Source organism: Gobius niger, assembly GCF_951799975.1.
Source record: "Gobius niger genome assembly, chromosome: 8".
Taxonomy (NCBI): Eukaryota; Metazoa; Chordata; class Actinopteri; order Gobiiformes; family Gobiidae; genus Gobius; species Gobius niger.
The window spans coordinates 23,318,012-23,344,821 of NC_136859.1; the positions used below are offsets into that span (position 1 = coordinate 23,318,012).

Genomic DNA, 26,810 nt, shown 5'->3' on the forward strand with positions numbered 1-26,810 from the left:
TCCAGAGAAAACAAAGGAACCTACTTTTGGTGTCCATGTCGATTGGGAGAATGCAGCGTACATGGTGAAATGTAGCAGTAGCTAGATTTTGGGACTGCATATGTAATACTGTAAGTAAAGAAAATATCATAATGGGAGCTTTACACTAAGCCGTGCAGCCAATCCATCTCAATACCTTGAAGTGACAAGCGGTGTTTTAAGAATTAGCCTGATGAGCTGAACTTACGGGGTTGAACAACTTATGATGGTAGTAATTGAACTTGAGCTACTTTATGCAAGAATACAGTGTTCAGCAAAAAGGCCAAAGCAAAACTGCAGCTCTTTGCTTTACATTTTGAGTTCTTTACGCAGATGCTGTGCTGTATCGTAGCATTTTGGATTTGTCTCATTGTAAGCACTTTCACCTCCGAACTAAAGCTCAGTGATTAATCTCTTACCTCCCGCCTTAACCGAGTGCAATTTCTCCCCTTTCATTGCTTTTTGGTTGAATTTTTGTCCTCGTTATTTTGCCCCTTTTTCGAGAAGCTTTTAGAATAGGGGTAAATGCATGTATCTCCAGAGTGACCTCACACTGATGATATCTGGCTGTGGGCAATAGGCCAATGGGAGGGGTTAAAAGCTCATTAGTGTTGCTGACAAAGCCTCTTGAATGCTTGGAGAAACGTCCAACACTTAACCTCTTAACCCCCACCTGAACTGAGCTTATTTTGGCCAGTTTGGCTTTACCCAAGTGATAGAAAAGCCACGAAAAAACTAACCTGCAAAAGCAAGAATAACACAATAAAAGAAGCAACAAAAACACAACAAAAAGTGACAAAAGAAGAGCAAGGAAAAAGCAACAAAAAATGACCAAAAATATGTAAAAATGCAAGTAAGTCGTAGCTTTCAAATGAGGCCTATAGGCTTTAAACTCTCCGGTCGAGAAGCTTTTAGATTTGGGTAAAGCTGAACTGGAAAAAGAGGTGGGGGGAAAGAGGTTAGGAGTTCAATTCTGAGAGCACAGTCTTTCTGAGGGCGTCTGCATCCGATCTCTGTGATTTGGACAGGACAGGTTAAACCAGGACAAGGGCTAAACCAGGACAGACTAAGGACTAACCAGGACTAAACCAGGAATTGAATAGCGCACCTTTCTGTGCACACCTACTGAGAGAACCTCGTGTAGCCAGGCATCTGCAATCTATGATTATAGAACCACAAGTTGAAAGGTGCCAAAAGTACAGTTTAGTCCTGGTCACGTCTGAACTCTGTCCTTGTTAAGTCTTAATTTTGTCCTTGTTCATATCTGGATTTGTCCTTGGTAGGTCAGAATCGCAGTAAACACACTAATAAAAGTTGTTTACAGCTCTGTAGAATTGAGAATGTTTGGGAAGAATTGGCCCTGGATCCTTGGACTCTTGTGGTTCTCTTCAGCTAGTCCCAACCATTCAAGTGAGTCGTAATTGAGAGAAGTATAAGCATCCTAACAATCTCACAATGTCACAATGTATTTGTTCTGTCTGAACTTTCATCATTTGTACTTAACTTAAGAAGAGATGTTGTCAAGCACATTTGTGGCCTGGTTCACTGTAATATTGCATATTTATTCAACATTGAAAATTCGCTTTACAATGAAACCAGCTGCTGCCACTTGAGTTACCATTCTCGCCAGTCTTCGAGGCAAGGCATGTGGTTGAATACGGTAAGTTGACGAAGAGTTCATAAGTGATGAAGACAAACACTGATAATTTAACAACAATTGAAAGGAAATTAGAATAAAGGGAACGGAAAAGTGTGTTCTTTTTACGGAAACTAAATTTCGAACTGAAATCATGCCATCACCACATCAAAGAACACCATTCTTTAGACGGCCACTGGTATGTCGAGCGGATGCCAGGGCAGTGTTTTCTATTAGATTTCTCTGTTTTTTCAGTTGATCTGGCAAATTAACTTACAGCAGGCCAAACACAAGATGCAGCCTGGAAAGGAGCGTTGCAGCAAATTGCATTTATCAAAAACACTCGGTGAGACTGTTTACTTTATGTGATCTAATAAAAGTGGCTCATGCTGGGAGCGCTTCAGTGATTGCATATGGATATGAGAGAACAGTAAGCTCCGAGTACCAGCGCCCTGACCACATGAAGAACAGCCACATTTAAAGATCATCACCGTCATTTGTTTATAACTCCCTCACTCATGCATCATTCTGTGAGACACTCTTCCTGTGATGCCGCTGCAGACGGACATTGCTCATGCTCAACGATACGTAGTTTAATAATAAGCAGGTTTATTAAAACGGCAGGTTGTGTTCTTTTTATGTTTTAATCACGTAGACTGTGCTTTTATCTCAAAACTCTATGCATTAGCTCATTATTCATTCACGTGTCAATCACATTTTATTGTGATAAGCTGCTTTTATAGCCACTGTCACCCTGCACAAAAAGGCTCTTCAACCACTGCCAAACATAGTCACAACACATTCACACTGGCAAGGTATAAGTTTATTGTTTATTTATCAGGATCCCCATTAGCCACAGCAAAAGCTTCTGCTATTCTTCCTGGGGCCAGTAGATAAAAAAAAACACAAAAAAAAATATATATATAAAAATATATAGGTGCCGTGTGTAACAACTCTAGAACATAACGACAGTATGCAATGCCACAGCTATCAAAATATACAGCCACATAAAGCTAAAAGGCAAGTCATTTGCAACAGGCTTCTTGAATGTTGTCTTTGGCTGGATTGCCAATGCCATATCCTCTGAACATTGTACCAACAATGGGCAAATGTTGAGTCCAGCCTATAGTCATGACTTAGTCTTGCTTGTTTGGCAACCCATACTGGATAAATTTTCACATATGTGAAGTTTATTTGCTGTTCGATTGAAGTGCAAGCATTGGCACAAACACTTTCGAGCTTCCGACCACAACTTTTATAGAGCTGCGCCGTGGGTTAAGTGAGAAAAAAGATGTGTAAGAGAAGCTGCATCCAGCAGCCACCTGGCATACACAGTTTCATCCACAACACTGCTTTATTGGTCTATTCCTACCATCAAAGAAAATCTACTCTTGTAAAAATCGTGTATAAAAAAACATCTCCGCCAACCTGGCTTATGTCCATAATGTCTCACTTTGCTTCTCACACTCTCTGTTGTGCATGTCTGTTAGGTTGGTTTAAAAGGTAATAAGTTTAAATATTGTCATAAAAGAAAACAAAAATAATTATAATGGTAATAATAATTGACCAAAGCAAAATGATCAGATTAAAAGGAAATAAAACATGAATATTTTAATATGTGGTCTCTAAATACTGTATTACTAAACCAAACACCTAACATTATCCAACTATGCAAAAGAGTTTCTAAGCTCCTAAATACCACGTATTACAAGTTTTGATTCTTGCTGTCTGTAAGATTATTTTAAGAGAACAACCACAGTACATTTTTGGCAACTCTGCACGTCTCTAGGTCTACTGTATAGTGAAAAATGGAATCAGATCAAACAAAAAAGTGAGTGTCTTTAAATTGGTTGCAGGAATCTGAACGAGACCAAGGATGACCCTCAGAAACTCATCACTTTTACACCCTCACTCACACCCGTCCCTCCAGCCTTGATGCAGAAATCATGAACTTTGCAGATTCGCTGGCCGTAAATCAAACAAAGAGACTTTAGTCCACGTTTTTTCTCCCCTTCACCCTATGAACCTGTTCTTTTAAAATATTTCTATGTGTTAAATCTGGGGTATAAACCATTTTATTACATTGGGCATATGTATATTCCAGCCACACTAAATTGAAAGCCTAACACCATTCTTATAGCTCCAATGTATTCCCAATGCTTTGCTCACAGCCAATGCAGGTTCCTAAGGGTCATGGTCCTGCAGTTTTTATAGAAGTCTTTAAATCATCAAGTGCTTAGCAAAAAATGGCTAAATGTCCAAAAACTTAAACAATACAGCCAGGTAAGTAATGGGGCGCTCATGCCGTGGACCACCCAGCAGCCGTGCACAACGTGCAGCTGTTTGGTTCGAAAAAGGACAAATCTCATCACGCTGGACATTGAACTTGTAATGGAGAAACTTAAAACAAGATAGACACAAATAGCTTCTGTGCCTTCTCCCAGAGGTGTCATCAAACCCTGTTAGTTTCTATTTTCAGGATGTTCCCATGAGAGGAAACTGTCTCAAATTTGTTCCCACTGCGGAGTGAGGCCAAAGGTCAAGATCAAACAGGGAGCAGCAGAGTCATAGATGAATTATGAGAACTAATGGCGATCTGACAATGTCGCAATCCTGTGTCCGCCAGTGGCCACACATGGAAAATTAAAAAGCAGTAGTCATTTTAGATGTAGTATCTTACGATGCTCTGTTAAAGGAACAGGCCACCATTTTTCCATACTGAGATACGTTCTTGCCTGTACCTGTCTGGTCTTTGTGTGTGCCCTCAGTCAGGCAAAAAGACCAAAGATGTTGTTAGCACTTGGCCTCTCCCAGTATATTCCTATAGCTCCAAACGGGGTGAAGTTAGAAGCGACCAAGCTCTTCCACGGGCACAAAGACCAGACAGGTACGCATCAACTCGTCTTAGCTCAGGTAAGAACATATCAAAGGATGTAAAAACAGGGGCCTGTTCCTTTAAAGGATGCTGTGGAAAGGGCAATTCATTGTCAGGTGTGACCTATAAATAAGTATATCTACAAATAAAAATTCACAATCAACTAAGACACAACATTAAACAAGGCTTGCCATTGTCTTCTTTTGATATAAGATTTGAATTCACTTCACTAGATTAGATGCAGGATGTGAGTGGGGTCATCTGCTATGTTCTGCCTCTGTTTCGCAACTGCTTTATCTGAGCCTATGCACGGCGTAATTCAATCGGACAACAAGCTGAAACAAAATATGAAAAAGTCATTTTAACAGCTTATTTTACAATGTTGCTATGTTACAGACATTACACTCAAGAGTTGCACAACACCAAAATTGAGCGGTAAGCCCGGAGTCTTTGGAACCGTTTTGCCAAAGAGCTGCATTCTGTTGAAAATAAATGGTGTCCATCATTGACTCAGGGCCACAGGCTTCAGTCCAGGGGCTGGGGATGGTTCAATGTCTTGCTCAAGAAGATTACTGCCGAGGAATCCATGTCAGCGTGCAGCAGCTTCAAGGCCAATGTGAGATCACTGAACACTTGCCACAAACAGCTTGTGTTGTGGCAGATAGAGAAGAAATCTCAATAAAAGGTGCAGGTATGTTGGATGAATAAAACATCTCGCAACTCTTTAATGCAATATTTTCTGAATGTGAGGTGAGATTCTTCTAACTGTTTCCTGTTCTGTTTTTGGACTTGATTTGTGATAGTAAAATGTGCATATTTTGCAGAAGATTTTCCTTTCATTGGTTCATGTCCCTTGGCCTCAGCCCCATCGCCACACACATTTCTGTACTGGCTACCCATCCAGAGGAAGCTCGGGGTTGCCCACCGGTCCCTCGACTGGGACTCACTGGTCAATCATTATGGAGAACATTCAGAATGATGATGATGGCAATGAAGACACACCATTGTGGGAACAGTAAAATGCCTTCAGTGTGCGCCCAAACCACAAACTGCTGTTGGAAACACGACGGTCGGGAATTAAGTGCGCGGCCAGATGAGCCTAAATCTTCTACTCTGTCCTCCACACATTGTCTCTTTGGCACAGCAGAGTATATTTAAGATACTACTACATTCTGACAAGGATAAAGCTCACCAGGGGCTGTAAACGCTGCTGCTTGCCCAACAACATTCTTTGGACAAAACATGAAAAATTCACATCTCCAAACTGCAACCATCTATTTTATTTTTGTTTTTAACTGGTACTACTTTACATTGATGGATGGTGATAGCAGGAGGGCAATATTTGGTAATTTGACTTTAAACTACAAGGAAACATGGTTAGAATCTGCTTGTCAATAACATGGCTGATCCCTTGTTTCCGTAGTTACCATCCTATTTCCATCCTATTACCATGTTATTACTCTGCTTTCACTGTGCAACCGTTTCACTTCACATTGGCTCATTTTAAACGGGGAAACTTGAGCAGACAAAATGATTATGATGCCATAATCTCGGAGGGAGACCTGACTTTATTATGTTGACTTTTAAAGACTGGAAGGCCCAGTGGAACCAGCGCTCACCGTCAAATGTCCAGCCAGACCAGATTGAGCCAGTTTCGCATGACCTTCTTCTGTCGCAGAGTATATTCCCAGCTTTCATGTCCCGGTGGATTTTCCCTTATAAAACGCAGATAGCATGGAGCCTTCAAGGTTGATTTGAAGATGTGGACTAGCTCATCCTCGCTGAGCTGTGCAACAAAAACAGAATACAATTATTTTCCAGTGATTAAGACCCTGCAAATTTGTCCTCTGCCTGCGACCCCCTTTTTCAGTAATGTCGGGGAAAAAACCAAGGGGCAAATATCATGCTCTTCACTACTTTAGATCGTGAGCCCTGGTGAAGCTATCTGACCAATACCAATCATTTGCCTTCATTGTGCAGTCATTTGCTCGATGCTTTGTGAAGGTTTTGAGGAGTGGTGACCAACTGTACGCAGAAGAAAAGATTCTAGGGGAATAAAGAGGGAAAATGGATGGATTTGCTTTGACTCTCAGAACAGCAGGTGCCGTCACCAACTCCCTCTCCCCAGTTTACAGTAGTTGTTATATAAATATGGAAGCAAGCGGTCACTCGTATAAATCTACTCATCCATCAAAGTCTGTTTAATTTAAACACTCTTTTGTCAGAGTTGGGGAAATGAAATGTCTGCTGCTTTGGCTAGTTTGAAAAGTATTACAAATGACCTAGAATAAATAAAGCCACAAGTGTAAATTAATGTTTTCTTGTTTCTCTTGGATCTGTAATCGTACAAACCGAACATTTTCTCAAATCCACCGCTCATTGTCAGTCATTGCTTGGGTTCTTACTTTTATCCTGTTTTGAGCCACTCAGTCCAGCAATAAGTTAGGCCTATGACACCGCAGTTATTACTCAGTTATTTTGCCAAGCAGTCCAACAGTGGCAAACAAGAACTTGTAAGGTCTATGAATCAAGCGTCCCCTGGCCCATGTGCAGCAAACAGTCCAGAGTGGCAAAGCGGCAATGCAAGGAGGCAGGGGTGCATGGAAGCAAGGGAAATTCCCATTAAGGGATGGCCAGGGAGCAGCCAAAATCTGCTGCAGAATGTGCACTTCATTAGTGGGAAAGAGCCGGGGAGAACCGACCCGAGCCAACTTCTTTGAGGCTCGAGAAAAGCTCATAAAAGAGTTCGCCAAGGAAACATACAAGTACAGGGAGCGAAGGCAGCGAGACAGCAGAGGTCTCATCAGAGTATGAACAAGAGAGGCATAAAAACTGACTGTGTTTGACTGCTTTGACTGGAGGCTTCATATGACATCATCCATCACGGACCAAAGAAAACGTGGTTTCGAGCTCCATGCATTTAAAGCAACACTTTGGACTTTGAAATATGTTTATCATTATTGGTGTGGTATGAAAGCTCTTAACACGACTCAACTCCCGAGTGTTTCCTTTAAAAACAAGAGTGGGTCAAATGAACCAAATGAAGAGCTGGGGTGACAAATATATTCTATGCAGAATGTAACAGATAGAGAATTTGTCTCCAATTTGTTATTAAAAACTTAAACTGCACAATACTTTTTAAAATGGCATGTTTTTCAAGGTTAGGCTGCATGAGAGAGAAAATGTTTGACTGATCTACTTGAGATGTATTTAAATATGAAAAAAACAAACAGTTTTCTTTCTTTTTTGTAGGAGTCCATTAAATTTGCCTTTGCAGGTGTGTTGAATTCCACAGATTAACTTGCACCACACAGTGCTGGAGTGTTGAAGCAGTAGGCAGAGACAGGCCGTAACTACACAGATGCCTCGACAGGAGAGATCACATAAAACACAAGCTGTTTCACTGCCTTCTGCACATACCAATTCACTTATACCACACAGAGCTCCACTGGAGCTGTGAGAAAGTCTTTAAGTTAAACATGTAGAAAGTGGACTTAAATATTAAGTATATGAATTTATTTATGTATATTCTGTGACTTGGCCTCAAGTAGAGGACAGCTTATTACAGCCATAGAATCCTTACAAGGACAAAGACCACAGTGCGTCTTGACAGTGACCGAATGGAATGGGTTAAAAGCAAGACATGTATGAACCTTACCCAACACCGAGGTGCAATATTTACTTATACACACACAAACTAGCACTTATTCCCATTACAGATTCTGATGATCTTCTCTTTGTGAGTGTCAGTCCTGCTAACTTTGAATAAATGTGAGAGCAAATACTGCGCTGTACAAATCTTATTCTTACAGCAAATTGACAATTATCAAATGTGCAACCTGCCTAGAGCAAGCCTCTTATATACACTAATAGGCTGAAGAATGAAGGAACATCATGTGTAGTCACGATATGACTTAGAGTAATAGCTTAGTGTGAGTTAGATACCGAGCTTTAAAATGTGGCTTTAAGATTAAGTGCTGCAACACTAATTCACAGTAGGTTTCGCTCCACACGCTACAGAGCAAAGACAAACACATGTGGACACAGGGTGAAGGCCCCAGGGGGACCATTAATACAGGAGGGTTTGTTTCTGTTGAAGGCAGGAACATAGGAAAGGCAAGATGGCTGGATATTTATAGGGAAGTGCGGTGTGTTCATCAGAGTGGAGGGATTAGCTGGTGAAGACTGGGGCTCGGCTCACAGCACCTGGACAGTTACAGATCCCCAAAGTCCTCTTCCACTGTTTGGACACACCACGCACTACAGCAGCCTGCTTCCCTTTTGCTTTCCAATACTTTCCAACCGCTACTTCCATGTCTTCTATGCACTTAGCTTGTGTTTATTCTCTCAATAGTAACAAAAGGCCCGGGCCGCGGAGAACTGTATCTTTTTACAGCGTGGTGACATCACTTGTAAAAGCGCAGAGGTAAACACAAAGTACTCGGGCTCCCGGTTTTGCTGGTTTAAGGGTCCCAGCCTGTCCATCCAGAGAGGCCTGGTGTAACCCCTCATCACACCCGTCCCACAGCCGGAGTCCTGATTGGGGTCAGGAACATTGCTCACGTTGGTTTCACAGCCCAATTAAACCAACCCCATGGACATGCCGCTCTGTGCTGTTAATTCAGTCAGCGCGGAGGAGCAGGGGAAAATGTGTATGTTTTTTTGAATTGTTCAGTAACAAAAAGCATGTGAATGAACTTGCAACACTTAGAGAGTGAGTGAAAAGATAATTGGTATAATGAAAAATAATATCATCTAATTCATCATAAGAACAGGAACCAGCTGGCCTCATGAAAGAATGCAATGGTTACTAATGTTGTAGGGGTCCAGGGGCAACATTAATATAGAAAATGTGTAATGTTATACAATGCATCAGCATCTGTACTTTTGGCACATATGCACAAGCTACAACTGTAACCATACACTTTCATTTTGTGTTTTGAGGGGGTGGTTGTACCCTGGGTTAGCTTCACCAAAGGTGTCCCAGGAGTTACCCAATGGAATGTATAAAAAAGAGCATTTTTTCACCTATCCTCTCACCTCTCCGACTGCACATCTGCTGCGGGACTCGCATTTGTTGTGGCTATAACGTCAATGGTTGTTGTGTTTATAGCTGGACATGGTTGAATGTCCAGGGTCTGCGGGTTCGTCGGGTGTCACGTTCATTTCGCTACCTGGTAGGATCTTTGTTGCTATTTTGTGCTCTGTAAACTGTATTATTGTGCTTGTATACTTATGTTCGAATGTATTTCATTCCATGGCCCTGGCAGCACCATCATGTCTCCCTTGGTCTTGTTGTCTTCCGTTGTGTGTTCCTGTTATATCAGATGCACTGCTGCTCTTGTTATACTGGCCGGTGTTAGGGCATCCATTGCATTATCTATCAAACTACTACCCCCTCTCCCCCGCTCTATATACATCAGAAGCTTTTATGTAGTAGATTGAGAATAACCCCAGTGAGTTGCAAGAAAGCTTGCAGTTGTAGCCATTTAGGGTCAGGAGGAGAAAAGGTGAATGCGAGTTGACACAGAGATCAGCTCCACTGGCCGCAGAGACACCATTAATGAGCTGTAATTGTTTGGGCTTCCTGTTGCGGTGACTCCCTCGCCATCTGGGGACCGCTGCTGCACTTTCAGTCCCTACCAAGAGTCCCAGATAGACAACAGCTAAATAAAAACACACAAATTAGCCATGTGCGCCATGGTAAACATTTCCAGCTCTGAAGGCCAGCTGGATCCTGCCGCAAACATGAGCTTTATGCTCACTGTTCCCTGCAGCAGGGGACTTCTAGAGGAGTCTCTCTGTGTCACATCCAATACAGCTGGTTCAAGTCCACAGGGATACAATAAAGAAACGGTTAAAAGCTACAATGGAATCTGGATGCACGCATATAATGGCAGAATCATTCTTCTCTATCATCAACAATGTGCAATCAATCATTTTTTGTGTTTTTTTTTTATTTTTAACTTTTTATATCCATTCTAATCTTTTATAGTCTCCCTTCAGTGCGTCACAGTTAACATCTTTAAAACTATTCATTCCATCTTATTATTATTTAATACTGTCTTTCATTAATTCATATCACTTCTGATCGCATTATCTCCAGATCTTTTTCAGTAAACCCGTTCATTGTGTGGGATTTATCCTGACCTCTCAATGTCACCATCTACTACCAACTACCGTGCCAAATTCTATCAAGAAACCGTACTGGAGCTATACATTACATTCACGATTATGGTCATGGTCTTCAAAAGTACCATGTGTTACGAAGAGAGCAGCAGTCCAGTTTCCATGTTTAAACCATCTACCATGAGTATGACCTGAGATTTATAAATCCAAAAAGTCAGAATAATTGTGGATATGAAGCTTTTATAGTATATTTAACAGCTCCCAGTGCAGTGGAGCCTGGCCCTTGGCCCCTAGAGCCCCAGTCCTCCATGCACATCCCAGGGACCACATTCCAGCTCACAGGCCTCACCCTGGTACTATAGTCCACATGTGAAATCAATACAGCCTCATTTATAGCCAATCCTCACATGTAACATCAAATCTGGAACATATTGCCAGAAGTATTACCATTTTTAACACTCCTCCTCAAAGACCAACGTTGCTTCAAGAACCCCAAAAAGCAATGGCAAAAAGCAGTGACATTTGAGAATATAAAGAGTGTCGAATGTGGCTCTGCTTTCATCTGTATCCATTCATGAAACCACAGTTTTTATTTCCATCTTAGTGCTGAGTGGATTTTTGAAAATTTCATCTCCAAATGTGCAGGACGTGTGATGAGAGCGGCCAGAGAGTGGGACCTCGATATGCGCCATCTCCAGACCTCTCATAGGTGTTTAATAATAAAGACTGGGTTCATCCAGACCAGACTTTCTGCTAAGATTATGGGCTTCACAGACCCACCCCAGGGGCCCCGAATTTTCATAAAAAGTAATCCTGAAACACACGTCCACCATCCATCACCCTGACACATGCAGTGACAGACAAAATTCAAGGCTTTGAGGAAATATTAAATCCGCAAAAATACTGCCCACCTCTTGCAGTTTTCTTCACCTGTCTTGTGCACAAATTTTCACAAGTGGATTTGATTGGGCGTGGCTGCTGACGGGGGAGCCAGAACCACCACAAACCTGAGAAAGATGTGATTTGTGTGGGGTTTGAACACTACGTTACACTAGTGTAGAGTGAAGGCCAATTCAAAGGGTGATCCTGAGTCATCTCCCTGAGACAGTACAGTTGCTCTGGGGTTTCTGTTTTTGCAGTGTGTACATTTTTTGTTTATGAAATTAAGCAATAATACCAGGGGGGGAAAAAAGACGAGAAAAGGTGAACCTGTAATTGAATTAGTGAATTTCTGAATTGTGAGATCAACAAAGTCCTATCTTATCTTATCTTATCTTATCTCTAACTGCATTTAGGTTTAGGATTTACCATTGGGGGAAAAAAAAAAAATGTATGCAGGAAGACAAGTTACTCCTCTTGTGTGGTGGACTGCATGTTAACTGTCTTGTAGCATTTGTAGCATGCTCTGAAAGGCAGCCATGTCACTGCTATTTTGCCTCAGGGCAGCTACAGTAAAATAGTTTCCCATGAATCAACAGCAGGTTAAGACATCAGTGATGAATTGAATATACACACTAGAAAAATGATGTCTCTTCTAGATGCTGCTGGTGGTGAAGATTAACTCCTTAACGCCCACCGTAACCCAGCACATTTTCTCCAGATTTGAAAGCTAAGACCTACAAAACTCATTTAATCTTCTTCCTTGTTTTTGTTATCACGTTTTAGTTGTTGTGGTTTTTTTGGCCACATTTTAGTGTCATGTAACTGTGATCAAGCCACAAAAATGTGACCAAAACATGTCAAATAAAAGCAACAAAAAAAATGATGAAATCACAACCAAAAAGGACAAAGACTGACCATCATAACAAGGAAGAAGCTTAGATGAGTTTTGTAGGACTTAGCTTTCAAATGAGGCGTTACACTGGCCTATAGGCTGTAAACTCCAGTCAAGAAGCATTTAGATTTGGGTAAAGCCGAACTGGATAAAATGCAGTCGGTTAAAGTGGGGTTTAAGAGGTTAATAGATTGAAAGGCAGAGATGACTGGTGCTCTGCTTCTGCGCTAGAAGAACTCAAAAAGCATTAAAAAGAAAATATAAAGCAGCAGGTGACAATGAATAGGAAGGGAAATACTGCATTGATTGTATTTATGCTTCAGCTGCATTCAAGAAACACACATAGAGCAGAGTGATTGCCAATCCATGCTTGACCCCAGCTCTGCCCTTTGCGCCTGGAAGCACAGGTGCAGTGGCACTTTCCCTTTACCATTCCTCCATCACCTTTCACTCAAAACCCCTGAACGTCCAATTACAGCATTCACACACCAGCAGCAGCAGCAACAACAAGCTTCCCTTTTCCGTTTCCATTCAGCACAGAGAGAGGGCAATGTTGTTCTATGGCCTCAGTAGTATTGAGAGTATTTTACCAGAACCTGGGCACTCATCTAACCGCCATGTAAAGACACACTACAGTTTTCTCCACACTTCCTCTCCCATCGGCAGCTCACAACACTCCGCAACTCAGGACCTTTTTCCACCCACTTCAAACAAATAGTGAAGCAGTGACTCGACTTCCCTCAGCTTTTTACGACAAAGCTCCAGTGTTGGTATAAAACAGGTCATTGGGACCTCCCCAGGACCCAAGTCGAACCTGCCAATATCCACAGCCGCCCGGGAGCCCCCATCTGACCAATAACTCCACTCTCACCCTCATGTCGTAAACAGCTTAAAACCCTAGTAAAGCATAAATACATGGCAGAAACTAAGTTGACATTTACAAAACAAGATTTCCTGTCTGTGAATGAAAGGTTGTATGCAGAGGTGGGTAAGAACAAATTGACTATAATATTTACTCATCTTTCTGTATGAGTAAAACATGAGTGCTGACGATTGTCTTGTTTAAAGAAGAACTAAGTAACTTGTTTACCTTAATGAATCCTTTTCGTAGTCCCTCTGGGGGTAATACAAGTGTTGATGGGATGATTAGGGGGTCTTTCATCTCCCCTGGTGTCTCTGTCCAGAAAACCACACTTGCAACTTTCCTGTACTGGGTCAGAGTCATCAATACACACTAATGGAATCACGAAGAAGAGGCTAACAGGCTAACGGGCAAAGCCAACTGCGGGCTAGCGTCACTTAAACAGTATTTACAGCCAAGATTGAGATCCCTCTGTCCATTTGTCTTTTCTGTCAGCGTAGTATTTACTCTCACAGACAATTAATGAGTAAAAAAACACGAAATGCTACAACACCTGCAGTGGCGCTCGGGGCATGAGTTACTTAATACTGCTTTAAGGCTGATGCACAAATTGCTCCGACAATTTGCTGAATGTCTCTCCACTGTCCTATCCAGTCTGTATTCAGGATGAACAAAACTTTTTTGTATAACTGAGTCGTCAACCTAGTCAGAAAGTCTTTCCTGGCATCAACCTGTGAACATGGCTCCTATAAATGCATGGTTAAAGCCGGTGATTTACAAGCGCAGGAGAGGAAGTGATTACGAGTGACTGATGAGAGAACAGCGGCGGCCTCCCTGCAGACCGCACCTGCTTGCATTACCATTTACTCAGTGCGTGGTAGCGCCTCCGAGCATTTCTCTCTGTTTGTCCACAAGAATGTGAGGGTCTGCATACCGAATGCAACAGGAATCCGGGCAATTAATTCTAAGTACAGCAGCCACAGTGCAGATCCATCAATAACACATGCCTCCGCTCAAATGTTGATGTTATTTCAGTTCAAAGAGCAACACTGCTGGATCTGAGCCACCGGTGGTATTTTTACTGAGGAAAAACAATCAGCCTTTCAGTATTTGGTAATGATAATCGTCCAAAAACTGCACCCTTTTAGCGGGTAATTTTCATTTGTCCAAACCTTGCAGTTATCCCCACGGCCCTCCCCAGCCTGAGGTCCTCCCTGTATAACGGTGTCAAGATCAGTGCTCATGTTTTTAAGTGGACAGCCATTTCCTGCAGCCCCACTTTGTAATGCACAAACGTCTGGCACATCACAAAGGCAGAGAAAGATTCAGGGGAATAGAGAAATTATATGAACTCACACAGGATGAGAGTTATTGTGTTTGCTGTTGATGTGGGAAACTGACCGGGCCCATTGTGTGAATAATTTCCCGTTCAACAAGATCAGAGAGGAGTTCTCAGTCCAAATTGCACCGAGGCATGACTACTCCGACACTGCAGCCAGTGGTGAGTACATTTGATGTGGTTGTTTATTGTTTATTTTGTTTGTATCGTAACTTTTTGTCTCCTACATGAGCTACCATTTAACCCATAATCACCCCTCTTCCACCGCTCAGTTCTGGCCGTCTGCGTTTCTTCATGTTATCCCAGGTACAGGACAGTAGGGTGCTTGGACCCTGTAAACCCGTCACTCCTCCTGTCAGTGTATGTCTGGATGACGCGCTGTAGCCCCGTGTGATTTATCCCTCCAGTGTGCTGCAGTGACTATGTTAACGTCTCTCATCAGCCTGTTAACCTCACTGGAGCGTGGCCTGGAAGCAGGTGCTCTGACACTTTTACTGTCCATCACCTGCACAGGAGCTGTCCAGCCGCAGGGAGTGGACGTATACGTACAATCAAGCCATTATGTAGCATGTGGTGCGTCTGTTTTTAAAGCTTCTGCAATAAAATGTGCCCCCTCAGCTTGAAGATCCTGAGTTGTTGTTTTTTTTTTCTGATCAAACTGAAGCATATACAGTATAAACTATGACTTCTGATCCTGGAAGAAAGCCTAAACCTGAAAATTGTAAACTTCAAAGTGTTTTGGGGGGACATAGCACAGGTTTATTTCTGTTGAAACATTTTTCAAAATTATCATGAAGAAAATCAATGTGACCGAAGTTACCATATTTGGTTTCTTGCCCTTTAAGTGGTAAAAAAAACAAAAAAAACAAAGGTTTATATATAAAATAAACAAAAAGTACTTTCAAGTCTCAGGGGGTGCTGATTTTAGGAGATGTTGTGTTTTGTGATATTGATGTTTGAATGATCACACCTGTCAGAGGCAAGAACTTTTGTAATGTGATCGTGCTTTACATGCAGTGGGGAGGCCAACATAAAAACATAGTCATAGGTTCTTTTGGTTCTTTTGTCTAGAAAATACTGTAAGTATGAATAATAATGGTTAGTTTTCAAGTTATGTAAAGAAATGTACCACAAATTTAGCCAGACTTTCAGACTTCAGAGAAAACAGGAAGTTGAGAGCGCGACCAGTCTCTGCTTATTGGTCAAATACCACAGAGGTGGGATCTGTGATGTAGGGTGATCTCTTCTGATTGGCTGAGTGAGGACCACACACTTCTTTACCTTATACTGATGTGCAGCAGGGAGGCCATATGTAAAGTGTGCGGAAAATATCCTATATTGCTCTATAAAGGGCTAATATAGCTGATGCTTAGAACGAAATGACAAGGTTGCTGCTCCAGATTTGGCCATGAGTAAGCAAAAGCCTCTAAAGTGCTAAAGGAATTCCCATTACCCCTTTACCCCTCTGTCTCTGTTGTAACACAAATGGTCAAGTTGTGGCATGATTTTAAAGTGCATTGATTCTTTAAAGTTTCTGTATTGTGCTCTAAAAAGTCTTTTGTCTTATGTGGAGTGATAAACATTTCCTGAATTTCTCCAGTAGTAGTGGGAGTAATGCTTAGCCCAGTCCTGATGCAACACTGAGGGCATGAGGGGTCACACACACCTTTTAAAAAGCCTCCAGTCCTCACACCAGTCCCCACACCAGATCTGCAGCTCGGTCCAGATGAAATCCCACTTCAGCAACAAAAAGGTCACTGCTGGCACAGCCGAGCCACAGAACACGCTGAGAAAATACCTTTGTGATGACCTGCAGTGAACAATGTGAAACCACACTGACCAAGGAATGGAGGAGGACAAGCATGAGACAGTTTGATAAGGCCCTCTCTGCCTGTAACCAAGGAGGAAGTGGAACCGAGGCTGCCAATCTCCTACTGACTTTTTTCCTTTAGTATTTTAAAATGATTGACCTGTTTTTCAACTCATCGACAGCAATCGAGTGGCTTGTTGTTGATTTCAGTATCACACTGATGAAAAAAAGAAACAACGCTTCCTGAATGAACCTATATGATATTTAAAATCGTACAGCAGACACTAGCTTCTGTTCATTTCTCTTCCTATCTTGTGTCTGAATGATGACACTGTGCTTGCTTTATGAGTCTACCCAGGCCCCACTTGTTGCTGCTTCTCATCATGGCTCTCCCCTCTGCACGCCGTCACAGCAGACAACACATAAGTGAGGCTGTCATGTTAATGGCAGGGAGCGTTACAGAAGCGTCTGGCCCGTACAGACAACGGGGGGGAAGCTATCTGCTGACTAATGGGATTTGGAGCTTGGCCTCAGCTGCAGTGACTGGTGGGTTTTATTGGTTTGAAAGAGCACGATATCATGGCGGGTTTTTCTTCCTTCTCCTCCGCGGCTCTCTGGTGAAAGTGAATGGTGTTGGGTCACGCAAAGGTGCCGGGCGGCTGCTGTTAAACACATGGCAGGAGACCAGTGAAGAGAGTGGCAATGGAGGGCAGATGGAGAAGAGATCATGAGAGAGCAGAGGAATGTGTGCCCCGCGCAGATCTGGTCACACTTGCACATGAACTTAGACACCAGGCAGCCAGGCAGGCAGAAAAGTGGAAAAATAGAAATAATGTTCGATCTTTGAAATATATAGGTATATCTCAGCAAAAGCGTTCCGTTATCCAGATACAACACGTCTGGGGGATAGAGTAAGAGATGTTTGTGTGAGTGACTTGGGGGATCTTGAAAAGCGCTCTATCGAGTGCAAGGCATTTTTTATTGTGTCAGGATCTGGTGCAAAACATTGGAAAAGTCACATATGCAGCATAAGGTGACAGCTGTTGTGATGTCAAGGAATTTAAAAAAGCATATTGTGTACAAGGTTATAGAAAGGTACGGTCCAAGAATGTCTAAATTTGTCTCTAGTTTCTGATTATATATATTTCCATTCAATGACGATTCAATGAAAGTAAACACATTATTCATGTTATAGAGCAATTTATGAGAAACAGCAACTTCTCATTTATAGAACTACTTCGACTCGAACAAATATTGATCATTTTCTGCTTATTTGCCCTCTTGGAACAACTTTGTAGGGGCCGCTTTGCAATCTGATTTGACATCTATGCTTGTCCAATGGAGGCAGCACTGATGACGGTAATAAGTTCAGAGCACAAATGTAACTGTACTTTCTTGTATCTCTCAGATCTGATTTCCTGGACACAGCCACAAATGTCTTGTTTTTCCCTGAGCCAAGAGCCACGTGCGTGAGCCAAAGTCTTAAACGGTGAGGAATGTGCTCATCAAGGACTGACACAGCTTATTCTGATAAACTCGAACATGAGAAGGAGATTGTAGTTTACGTGTTGGCCAATAGGGGGCAGCCTTTACAAGAGAGTGTGAGGAGGAAGGAGGCTGAAGGACATAGCTCTGAATGTAAAGGCCTTTATAGAGCATGTCAAAATTACCCAGATAGATTTAAAATGCCTGCTTATCAACACAGTGCACTTAATTTCACACAAACACAATGTTGTTCATGCATGTGCCTTCATGCCACTCATGTAAAACCTCAAAGATGTCATCATTGACGTCATCGTGAATGGAGACAGAAATTTTGACAAATGCCTCGTGGCGGTGTTGTCATCTCAGTACATCATCCAACCACATAAAACTAGGAACTCCCACCTTTGAATAAAATCGATACACTCGTGGGTACAAAGGCGGACGGATTGAAATCCCAGATAATTCTGAGACATCACTCGAAAAATACTGTTAAAGCGTTTCTGTGGTATCAAAACCTATCCCAGATTGAGCCAAAATACACTGTAGTGAATGTTATTTGTGTTTTCCTGTCTCTGTATCAGTCTTTAACAGAAATGTCATATTCTACTCAAATAATGAGTATCATAAAATGAAATGAAATTCTCTGTATTCACTTCCGGCTGAGTCTGGTTCCACGTTACAGCAGCCTGCAATATGAGAGGTTTAACCCCGTGTTGTTTGAAGCACCGTGTTTCATGTAAAACAGTGTGATGTGGAGGAAAATGTGACTTGGGGGTCGCTGAGTGAAAGTGCTCCGGGACAGGATGAGCTGCTGTGGGGAGTGTGGGAGGGGGATGTGGGCCCCCCAAACCACAGACACAGGTAACTCAGGTCTAACTCCTCCTGCTCAGTTCATGGACCTACATCCTGTCTGCCTCTATCATGTACAGCAACACCCCGACGAGATCCGAACCCAACAGGTCCCGAACCAGGTCTCCTCTGTCGGACAAGGACCCTTCACAGGTAAGTCATAAGAACATAAACAACTGCAGGAAAGGGTTTATGAAAGGGAAAGTTTTGTCATGGAAAAGCCAAATGAACACCTACATTATGTTAATGTTAATAGAATTGATTCCTGTTGCTGTACATCGAAGCCTCTTTATTCCACATTGTTTTATAAACATTTTACTCATTCATGTATTGTTTCATGGGATACTGTCCCAAAAGAACTAAAATGATATATTTAAAGCAGACTTTATAAGATTCATTTCATTTGCTTTCAACATTTGCTTCATGAGATGAACTTTGAAAGTGATCAACTCCAGCATGAGGCATTTTCCTGTTCAAGAAGCTTGTTTTTAATTTGTAAAGACTATGTAACTTAAGATGATAAAATATAACTTGTATCAAACGTTTATGTGCTGGGTTTTGGTCATGGTGGAATTTTATAGATATACAGGAGACAAAGAATAAATGTCTTTTGGCAAATTGTATCCCTTTCTTTATCATTTAGTAGTTTAATATAAATTAATGATGTAATGTTCTCACTCTTAACAGAACATCAGCATCTCAGACAGTTTAAATGTTCAGTATTTCCATTTTATACTTTACAATTATTGGTAACAACATTATTCAAACAGGCCACTACAAAAGTCACTTAAATTTTGCCAGTTCTGGTAAACCATGACCTCCTTCTGCACCAGCAGATCGTCTTGTTACTGAGTCTATGGAACAACAGTGTCGGCCATTACAGAGCCAGCTGCTGCTCTCTCAGCGCAGTCTGTGGGAGTCAGATTATGAGAGAGCAATGGCGGCTGTAGGACTCAGTTAAGGGTCAAAGAGCAAAACATTAACTCCACTCAACTTTGTTGACACTGTAACAAAATGGCAAAAAGGGAGTTTGTAAGAGATGTTAAAGACTTCATATTTCTTACAAGTTGGAATCTGAAGAGGAGATTCTATTCTCTAAGCTATGAATAATAAAGATTATACACTAATGTTTAGCAGAGTTAGGCAAGTTTGCTTGATGGCAGGTCAATTTTCTTCCTAAGACCAGGGGCCAGACCTTCCAGTCATGGCCCAAAATGGGCATGCATGATTCTATTATATGTTTCAAAATGGATTGATTATTTTCATACAAGACAAAGCGATTGCTGAAGATTTCAGTGTTGCAAATGTTGTGTGAGTTTGACCATTATTATACAACATATAAAACAGGAGTCTAAAGTGTTCAATATTCTAAGGTTTATAAGCATAATTTTATTTTTTTAGCCAATTAAACAATAACAATATTTATTGTAAAATTATTACTCTTAAACAAAGATTCTTGAGCCTCTGTAAGTGTTTGCTCTACGCTTCATATCACTAAACAATGTCTTGCCAATCTCACTGTCTGGAAATTAGTCAACTGTAAAAGCATCAATATTTGGAAATGTTTTGAACTGTAGGGATTTCACAATGAATCAATGAACCACAGAAATTGCCTAATTCGGGGGGTGAGCAGACTGTTATTTTTACACTTAAGTGAAAATGTTAGTATTGTTTAAAATGTAAAGATATAATCTCTAAACATTTAGCTTCTCTTGAGCAATTAAGGAGAAAAAAAACCCTATTATATCAATAAATAAATTGCTATATTGCAGCCTATAGTCTAGACTACAAGCAATTCTTGGGGTCTTCAGTCATTCGCACTAGAGAAACAGACAAGACCACAACTATACCCAATGACGTGTTGGATAAAGGCCACCACCAAGTGTAATGCAAGAATGTTCGGCATAGAGTGCCATCTAATCTCCCCCAATTGTGCTGTGTTTGACAGTGAGAATAGCGGCGCGGTGATATGAAACCCAATGAAAACCACAAGCATGTTGCGCACAAAAAAAAAAAAAAAAAAACTGCAACTGTCACAGAAAACGAAATTTAGGCTTCATCAACTCCTGCGTCGAGAAAATGTAAGACTTTTTTCCTGAAGTATAAAACCAAACCAAACGCATAAAAAATTAAATTAAATTAAAACAATAAATCAAGGTCAATTAAGGGTAAAATGAAGCCTTCACTAGGCCTCCAAATCTGCTTAACTTAACTTTTTGACAATATAGGATGATTGTTATTACCATATAATTTTAAATCGACTCATCATTTAGTCTAGAAGAAACACACGCTGAGAGTAATTTATTGAATGATGGGGAAGTCGTAGACATGTCTGAATAAAGCACGCAGCCTGTTGTTGTAGTGATTTGCCAATAGGCGACGCTGCGCACTTTCATTCTGCCAGAGCTCAGCTCTGAGCCGAGTGGAGGAGCTGCACTGTGCCAAACCTCTGCGCGCCCTGCTGCGCTGTGGTCCGTCTAAGTCGCCTTTCTGTCGCATAGGACAATACAATAAGAGATTGAGCTCTATAATAATTTATTTAATTCATTGCGATGTTATTAATACCAAATTCATCAATTAGTGTTGTCTGCAGTACAATGTTACATGAAAATAAAACACTAACAATATCCGTACCAGTCTACACACATTCTGAATGGCACAAAACGCTACACAAAACGATAAAATACTGAAACAAATGCTGAAGCTTAACAATGCACGTCCGTGCGAATCAACATAATTTATTCGTATGACAAATTGTAATAAGCCTAGAGAATATGAACTTGATTTTCTTTGTTGATAAAGTCTTGCCTATTTTTTTTAAATTATAAACATCAAATCCACATAGACCTACACAAATGGGTCTTTTAATTTCGGGCATGTCCAAGCCAGGCGGTAGGCTATACTTTTCTCCTGTTGTTCTACGGGCCTCCTTTGTCACAAACCCCACAATTGTTCGACTCTAACCGCAGTGAAATAAAACCACTTAATGTGGTGACTAGTGCATGTGCCCTCAATGTTCAAATAAAATGTAAGGTTAAAACGTATTTGAAGAAGTATCCAAGAGCTCGTTTACACGTTTACACGAGAGGATATTGATCCCACCTTTTCTCTTAAATTTCCAAAAGTGTCTCCAAAAGAAGGTGCACGAGAGGTGTCAGAGGAGGCAGGTTCTTCACGATGGTCTCGAGCCTTAGTTGCTATCCAAACACAAATAAACAGAAGGAACACTGGAGTTAATAGCAGAGGAGGGTGGAAGGCGTGTCGAGGGCGGGCTGAGCGCTGGAGAGCCCCGAAGCCCTACAAAGTCCGAAGACTCCGACGCGTACGCACAATCGCACACTCCAGTCCCAGCTCCAAACGGGACTCCTGTGCTGCCGCTGTTTTATCTCATTACAGCCGTGCGTCTTTACTTTGCACAACTTTTCAGAAACTTGTTGCATCTCTGCTGAGGGCAGTGTCGACACTCTTGCAGCGCCACCAACGTGAAAGTTTCATGGACTTGGAATTTGGAAAAGCGAGGCTTTTTGGGAGCTTGTCACGTCTTTAGTTGTTGTGGATTACAGACAAACTGAAGGACATTTGCCAGCTAATTATTTGGTAAGATTTATTGCTTCTAGAAATGTATTTCATGATAGAATATTTTGGGAGTAAATCAATATGTTTCTTTACGCGGTGTCCCAACGAAATAGACAAGAAATAAAACATTGTTTTTGACAGAGGAACATTGGCTCGCGATTATCCACAGCTGGAGGTCATAGTTCAGCCATGTTTTCACATCACTGAGCTCTGTCCACAGCACGAAACATGAACAAGCGGTGACCGTGGCGCGCGCCAAGACGTGTCACGACTTATAGGAAAGCTCGTGCCAAAAAATACTAAGTGACAGGGCTTCAAGTATTAGAAGACGAGGCACTTAGATTGCTGTCAGAGTGGAAATTAAGTCCAAAGGTTGTTGAGTGAGAAACAGGTCAAACAAAGCTGGACGTATGGGCAAAGAACAACTAGTGCTCGCGTGGTTATTTATGTTGCACCTGTGCAAAATTAACCCTCTCAGCACAATCTGCACAAATATTAAGCGACACAGAAATGGCCCTTTAGATGTTTTGGAGAGAAGTCCCGGTGCCCATGTCTGCTCTGGCCCTTTGAGGTGGCGAGGTGTCTTGAATTCAATCGATATGTCGGGGATTTTTTACTTTATTTTTGAAATGCAATTATTATTTTGATCTTAAATTTACAAAACCTAAAATAATATTAGGTCTATGTGACGGTCGAACAAGTGCTGTTGCATCCATCGTCCAACCCCATGAGTCCCGCTTTCTGCGGGCTGAGTGCGGGAGCTTGTTGGACGTGCAGTTGATGAGCTTTTCATGTCCGCTGGTGAGGAAAAAAAACACAGCATCAGTTTGCTTTAATGCGTTAATGACTCGGGAAGCCTTCGTTTCGACCGTGATACATAAAAAAACGGGCTTCGTTGTTGGTGTGAACCCATGTGACAATATGCATCTGAAACCATGAAAACTAAAATCTTTATCGGCTTGTGTAAAATCCAACAATGAAGGATAAATAGCCTACGTTTTTATTTTTCTTAGCCATAAAAATAAACTTTTGAACTGTTATTTATTCTATTAGGCTACTGCTGCAATTGTTCTTTCACGCGTTGCTTTTAAAATTAACACAGAAAATAAGCTCAATAACTGCTGTACATTTTTACAACCGTATAAAAATGTTCGCTTGCACCTGTTGTGTCAAGTCACATACATTCAATTAATAATAACGCATTATATTAATATATACTTTCCGTCACAATAGCCCGTAGGCCGATTAAAACACAACGAGAAAATCTATGAAAATGGCATGCTGAAGTGAATAGCAGGTGCCCTGAAGCAGGCCATTCGGAACAAATACGGAATGAAGTCTGATAGAAACAAGAGTGCATTATCACCAAACACTAATTATATTGTCATGTTTTTTTTGTTTTTCAGGACGGTGTTGGAGTGTTTGGTATCAACATGGGGAGCAAGGCGCTGCACGCACCAATCCCGCTGCACCCGGCGCTGCAGCTCACCAACTACTCGGTTCTGCAGGCGTTCAACGCGTTCCCGGCGGACCAGCTGCAGGGGCTGTACGGCCTGAGCGCGGTGCAGACCATGCATATGAACCACTGGACTCTTGGCTACCCACACATCCAGGGCCTACGATCCACCATCACAGAGATGGCAGCAGCACAAGGGCTAATGGACCCCCGTCTTCCTTTCCCCGCGCTACCCTTCACAGCCGCAGCTCAACTCTTTCATCCCAAACAAGGCCTGGGTGCACACGGCGTGCAGTCATTACACAAAGACAGGCCGAGGTTTGACTTCGCCAATCTGGCACTGGCAGCGACGCAGGAAGATCCCCCAAAAGCTGTCAATCTGTCCAAATTGACCTCAGGGTTGGGAGGCACGATCTCTGAGCTGACCAAGCTGTCCCCGGATAGAAAGCCCACGCGGGGCAGGCTCCCGTCCAAGACTAAAAAGGAATTTATTTGCAAGTTCTGTGGGAGGCATTTCACTAAGTCGTACAACCTGCTCATCCACGAGCGGACCCACACAGACGAGCGGCCATACACCTGTGACATATGCCACAAGGCCTTCCGGAGGCAGGACCACCTTAGGGATCACAGGTAAGACACCGTTTGTCATCACCTTTACGCATCATGGTCACAGACGCAGTGCTTTGTGAAATACTTTTTCCTTCCACATTATCAGGATTGCATGTTTCCAGACTTCACTCCATGAGGGCGCTAAAGCGCTTTTAGAGGCACTTGCTCTACTTGTACACAGAGCTAGTATATCTGACAGCCGCTTTTGTAAATGCATGCAGGGGCAGGCTTTAATGAAGTGTTGCTTCTGTTTTACAGATACATCCACTCCAAGGAAAAGCCATTCAAATGTCAAGAATGTGGGAAGGGATTCTGTCAGTCTCGGACTCTAGCCGTTCATAAAACCTTACACATGCAGGTAAGCTCAACGACACAAAATATTAAGTCAACCTGACCAATGTTGAGAACGTAACAATTACGCAAAGACTGGTGCATGCATGGGGAGGCAATTAGCAACCAATCAATACGGACGGAGTACTGCTTAGCCACCATATTGTGAAAACGGTTAACAAATAGAAGTTAGTTTCATTTGAGTAACTGAAAGATATATCAATTTCATAAAATTAAAGGAATAATCATTTGCTTTAAATCTAAACAGGAGTCTCCCCACAAATGCCCCACATGCGGAAGAACCTTTAATCAAAGAAGTAACCTGAAAACTCACCTTCTCACCCATACAGACATCAAGCCCTACTGCTGTGGCCGCTGCAGAAAGGTGTTTCGGCGCAACTGTGACTTGCGACGGCACAGTTTGACGCACAGCCCATACCAGGACTACTAGTATCCATGGATAGACTTATAAACGTACAAAGGACAAATGCGTAAAGAGGACAACTTTGCATTTTGGTCAAAGACATTGACCATGCCCGGACTGCTCTATTTCTGCAGAGAGATATGGTTGAACAATGGAGCCTTTTACACCTGTAAATATATGTACATATGTTTTTTATGTCTCTATGTCTTTAAAATGATAAAGCTTAAACTATGTTAAATTGTATTTCAGAAATAAAAAAGGTCATATAAATTCGAGTGGCGCATGCTTGATTTTGTACAATGTCAAGGTTTAAGGTTGTTTATATGAATTTACTTGTCAAGTTTGATATTATTAATATTACAGCCAATAACTCTTAATTCGCCAATACGGTTATACTGAACTTAAGCATTCGCAGCCCATTTTAACTTCGCATTTAGCTCAAGAAGTCAGCAAACGAAGACATAAAATATATGTGTTTTATGAGCGTCGTTGAGTCACAAAAGAAGCAAGTTTAAAAGGCCGCTTGCTGACTTTTTTGTTTGAAATATATGTTGTTTTCTTGGAGTTGTTAAAGTATTCGCAGTCATTGGCATAACATTTTTTTTTATATATAATTTGTATTTGCATAACCTCAGATCAAACCAGTGAAAGCTTTTCGCTTAGTAAAGATAATTGCAAAGAAACGCTTCGAATTAAATAGGCCTGCTTTAATGAGGATGGTATATAGGCCTATAATATTAATAACTGTTGCGCTTGACGGTGTTGTGCGCTTTGCTCGACACAGCCCAAATTCCTGTCAGGAAGAATGCGATTTATATCGCTGTATTTTTTCTGACTTTAATTGGCGCCAATTAAAAGCTTTAAACTATAAACTAATTTCAAATTATACATTTACCTCACTGTCCTTCGGCCTCCAGGCCTCTTTCATGCTTTACTTCTGTCACTTCACCACATGCCTCCACCTGCTGTTAACCGCAAGGGGAAAAGTGCAGTGCAGGGTTTAATGAACTTCACTTGGAGAAATAGTTGGCAATAAAACTTAGCCAATGGTCGCTCATCGGAGCTGTAGTCCTTTAGTGAGATCGTAGACATAGGGCTAAATCAAGCTCCAAAAAGAGAAAGAGATGGAGAAAAAAGCCTAATAATACGGCTGACCTGTCTTTATAAAAGTAACACGAATAGCCTTAAAACCAGCAAGTTTAAAAACGCGCAGACTAAATTGCCTGCCCGACACAATACAATGGGCCTACACTGCAGTTATTATTATTATTTTTTCTTTTCTTTAAATAGCCCCAAAAGGATTAAAACAAATAAAACACAACGAACAAACAGACTATAGCATTGATCTGGGGAAAACATGACAAAACTAATTTGCTGTTTATGTTTCATTTTCAATTGTGATTTATGTTGCCTATAATAGCAGTGTTATCGAGACTCTCAACAATCACATTACCATCACCCAAGCGTCACAAGTCGGAGTGATCAGGAAAAAGCGTGGCGTGCGGCAGTGGACCATGTTTTGTCTTATCAAACAGATATAGAAGACGCAGAGGAACAGGCGGTGGGCAGCGGGCCACGGCTGCACTTTATGGTCTTCAGGTCCTTCTCCAACAGGACGTGGATTTTATAAGTAAACAA

General features: G+C 41.7%; 1 protein-coding gene across 2 annotated transcripts; it reads left to right on the forward strand.

Moving 5' to 3' along the window:
* Window positions 1-18,840: 18,840 nt before the first annotated feature.
* On the forward strand, window positions 18,841-25,362 carry osr2 (odd-skipped related transciption factor 2). 2 transcript variants are annotated; one of them, XM_079560732.1, is made up of 4 exons: window positions 18,841-18,930; window positions 23,760-24,439; window positions 24,677-24,776; window positions 25,099-25,362. In XM_079560732.1, exons 1-4 carry the CDS (start codon window positions 18,850-18,852, stop codon window positions 25,171-25,173), a joined length of 936 nt encoding a protein of 311 aa, XP_079416858.1. In that variant the 5' UTR covers window positions 18,841-18,849; the 3' UTR covers window positions 25,174-25,362. The 2 variants fall into 2 exon arrangements, with proteins under 2 accessions (XP_079416858.1, XP_079416857.1); XM_079560731.1 differs by lacking the exon at window positions 18,841-18,930 and adding an exon at window positions 22,123-22,374 and having other exon boundaries at window positions 25,017-25,362.
* The last annotated feature ends 1,448 nt before the right edge of the window (window positions 25,363-26,810 follow it).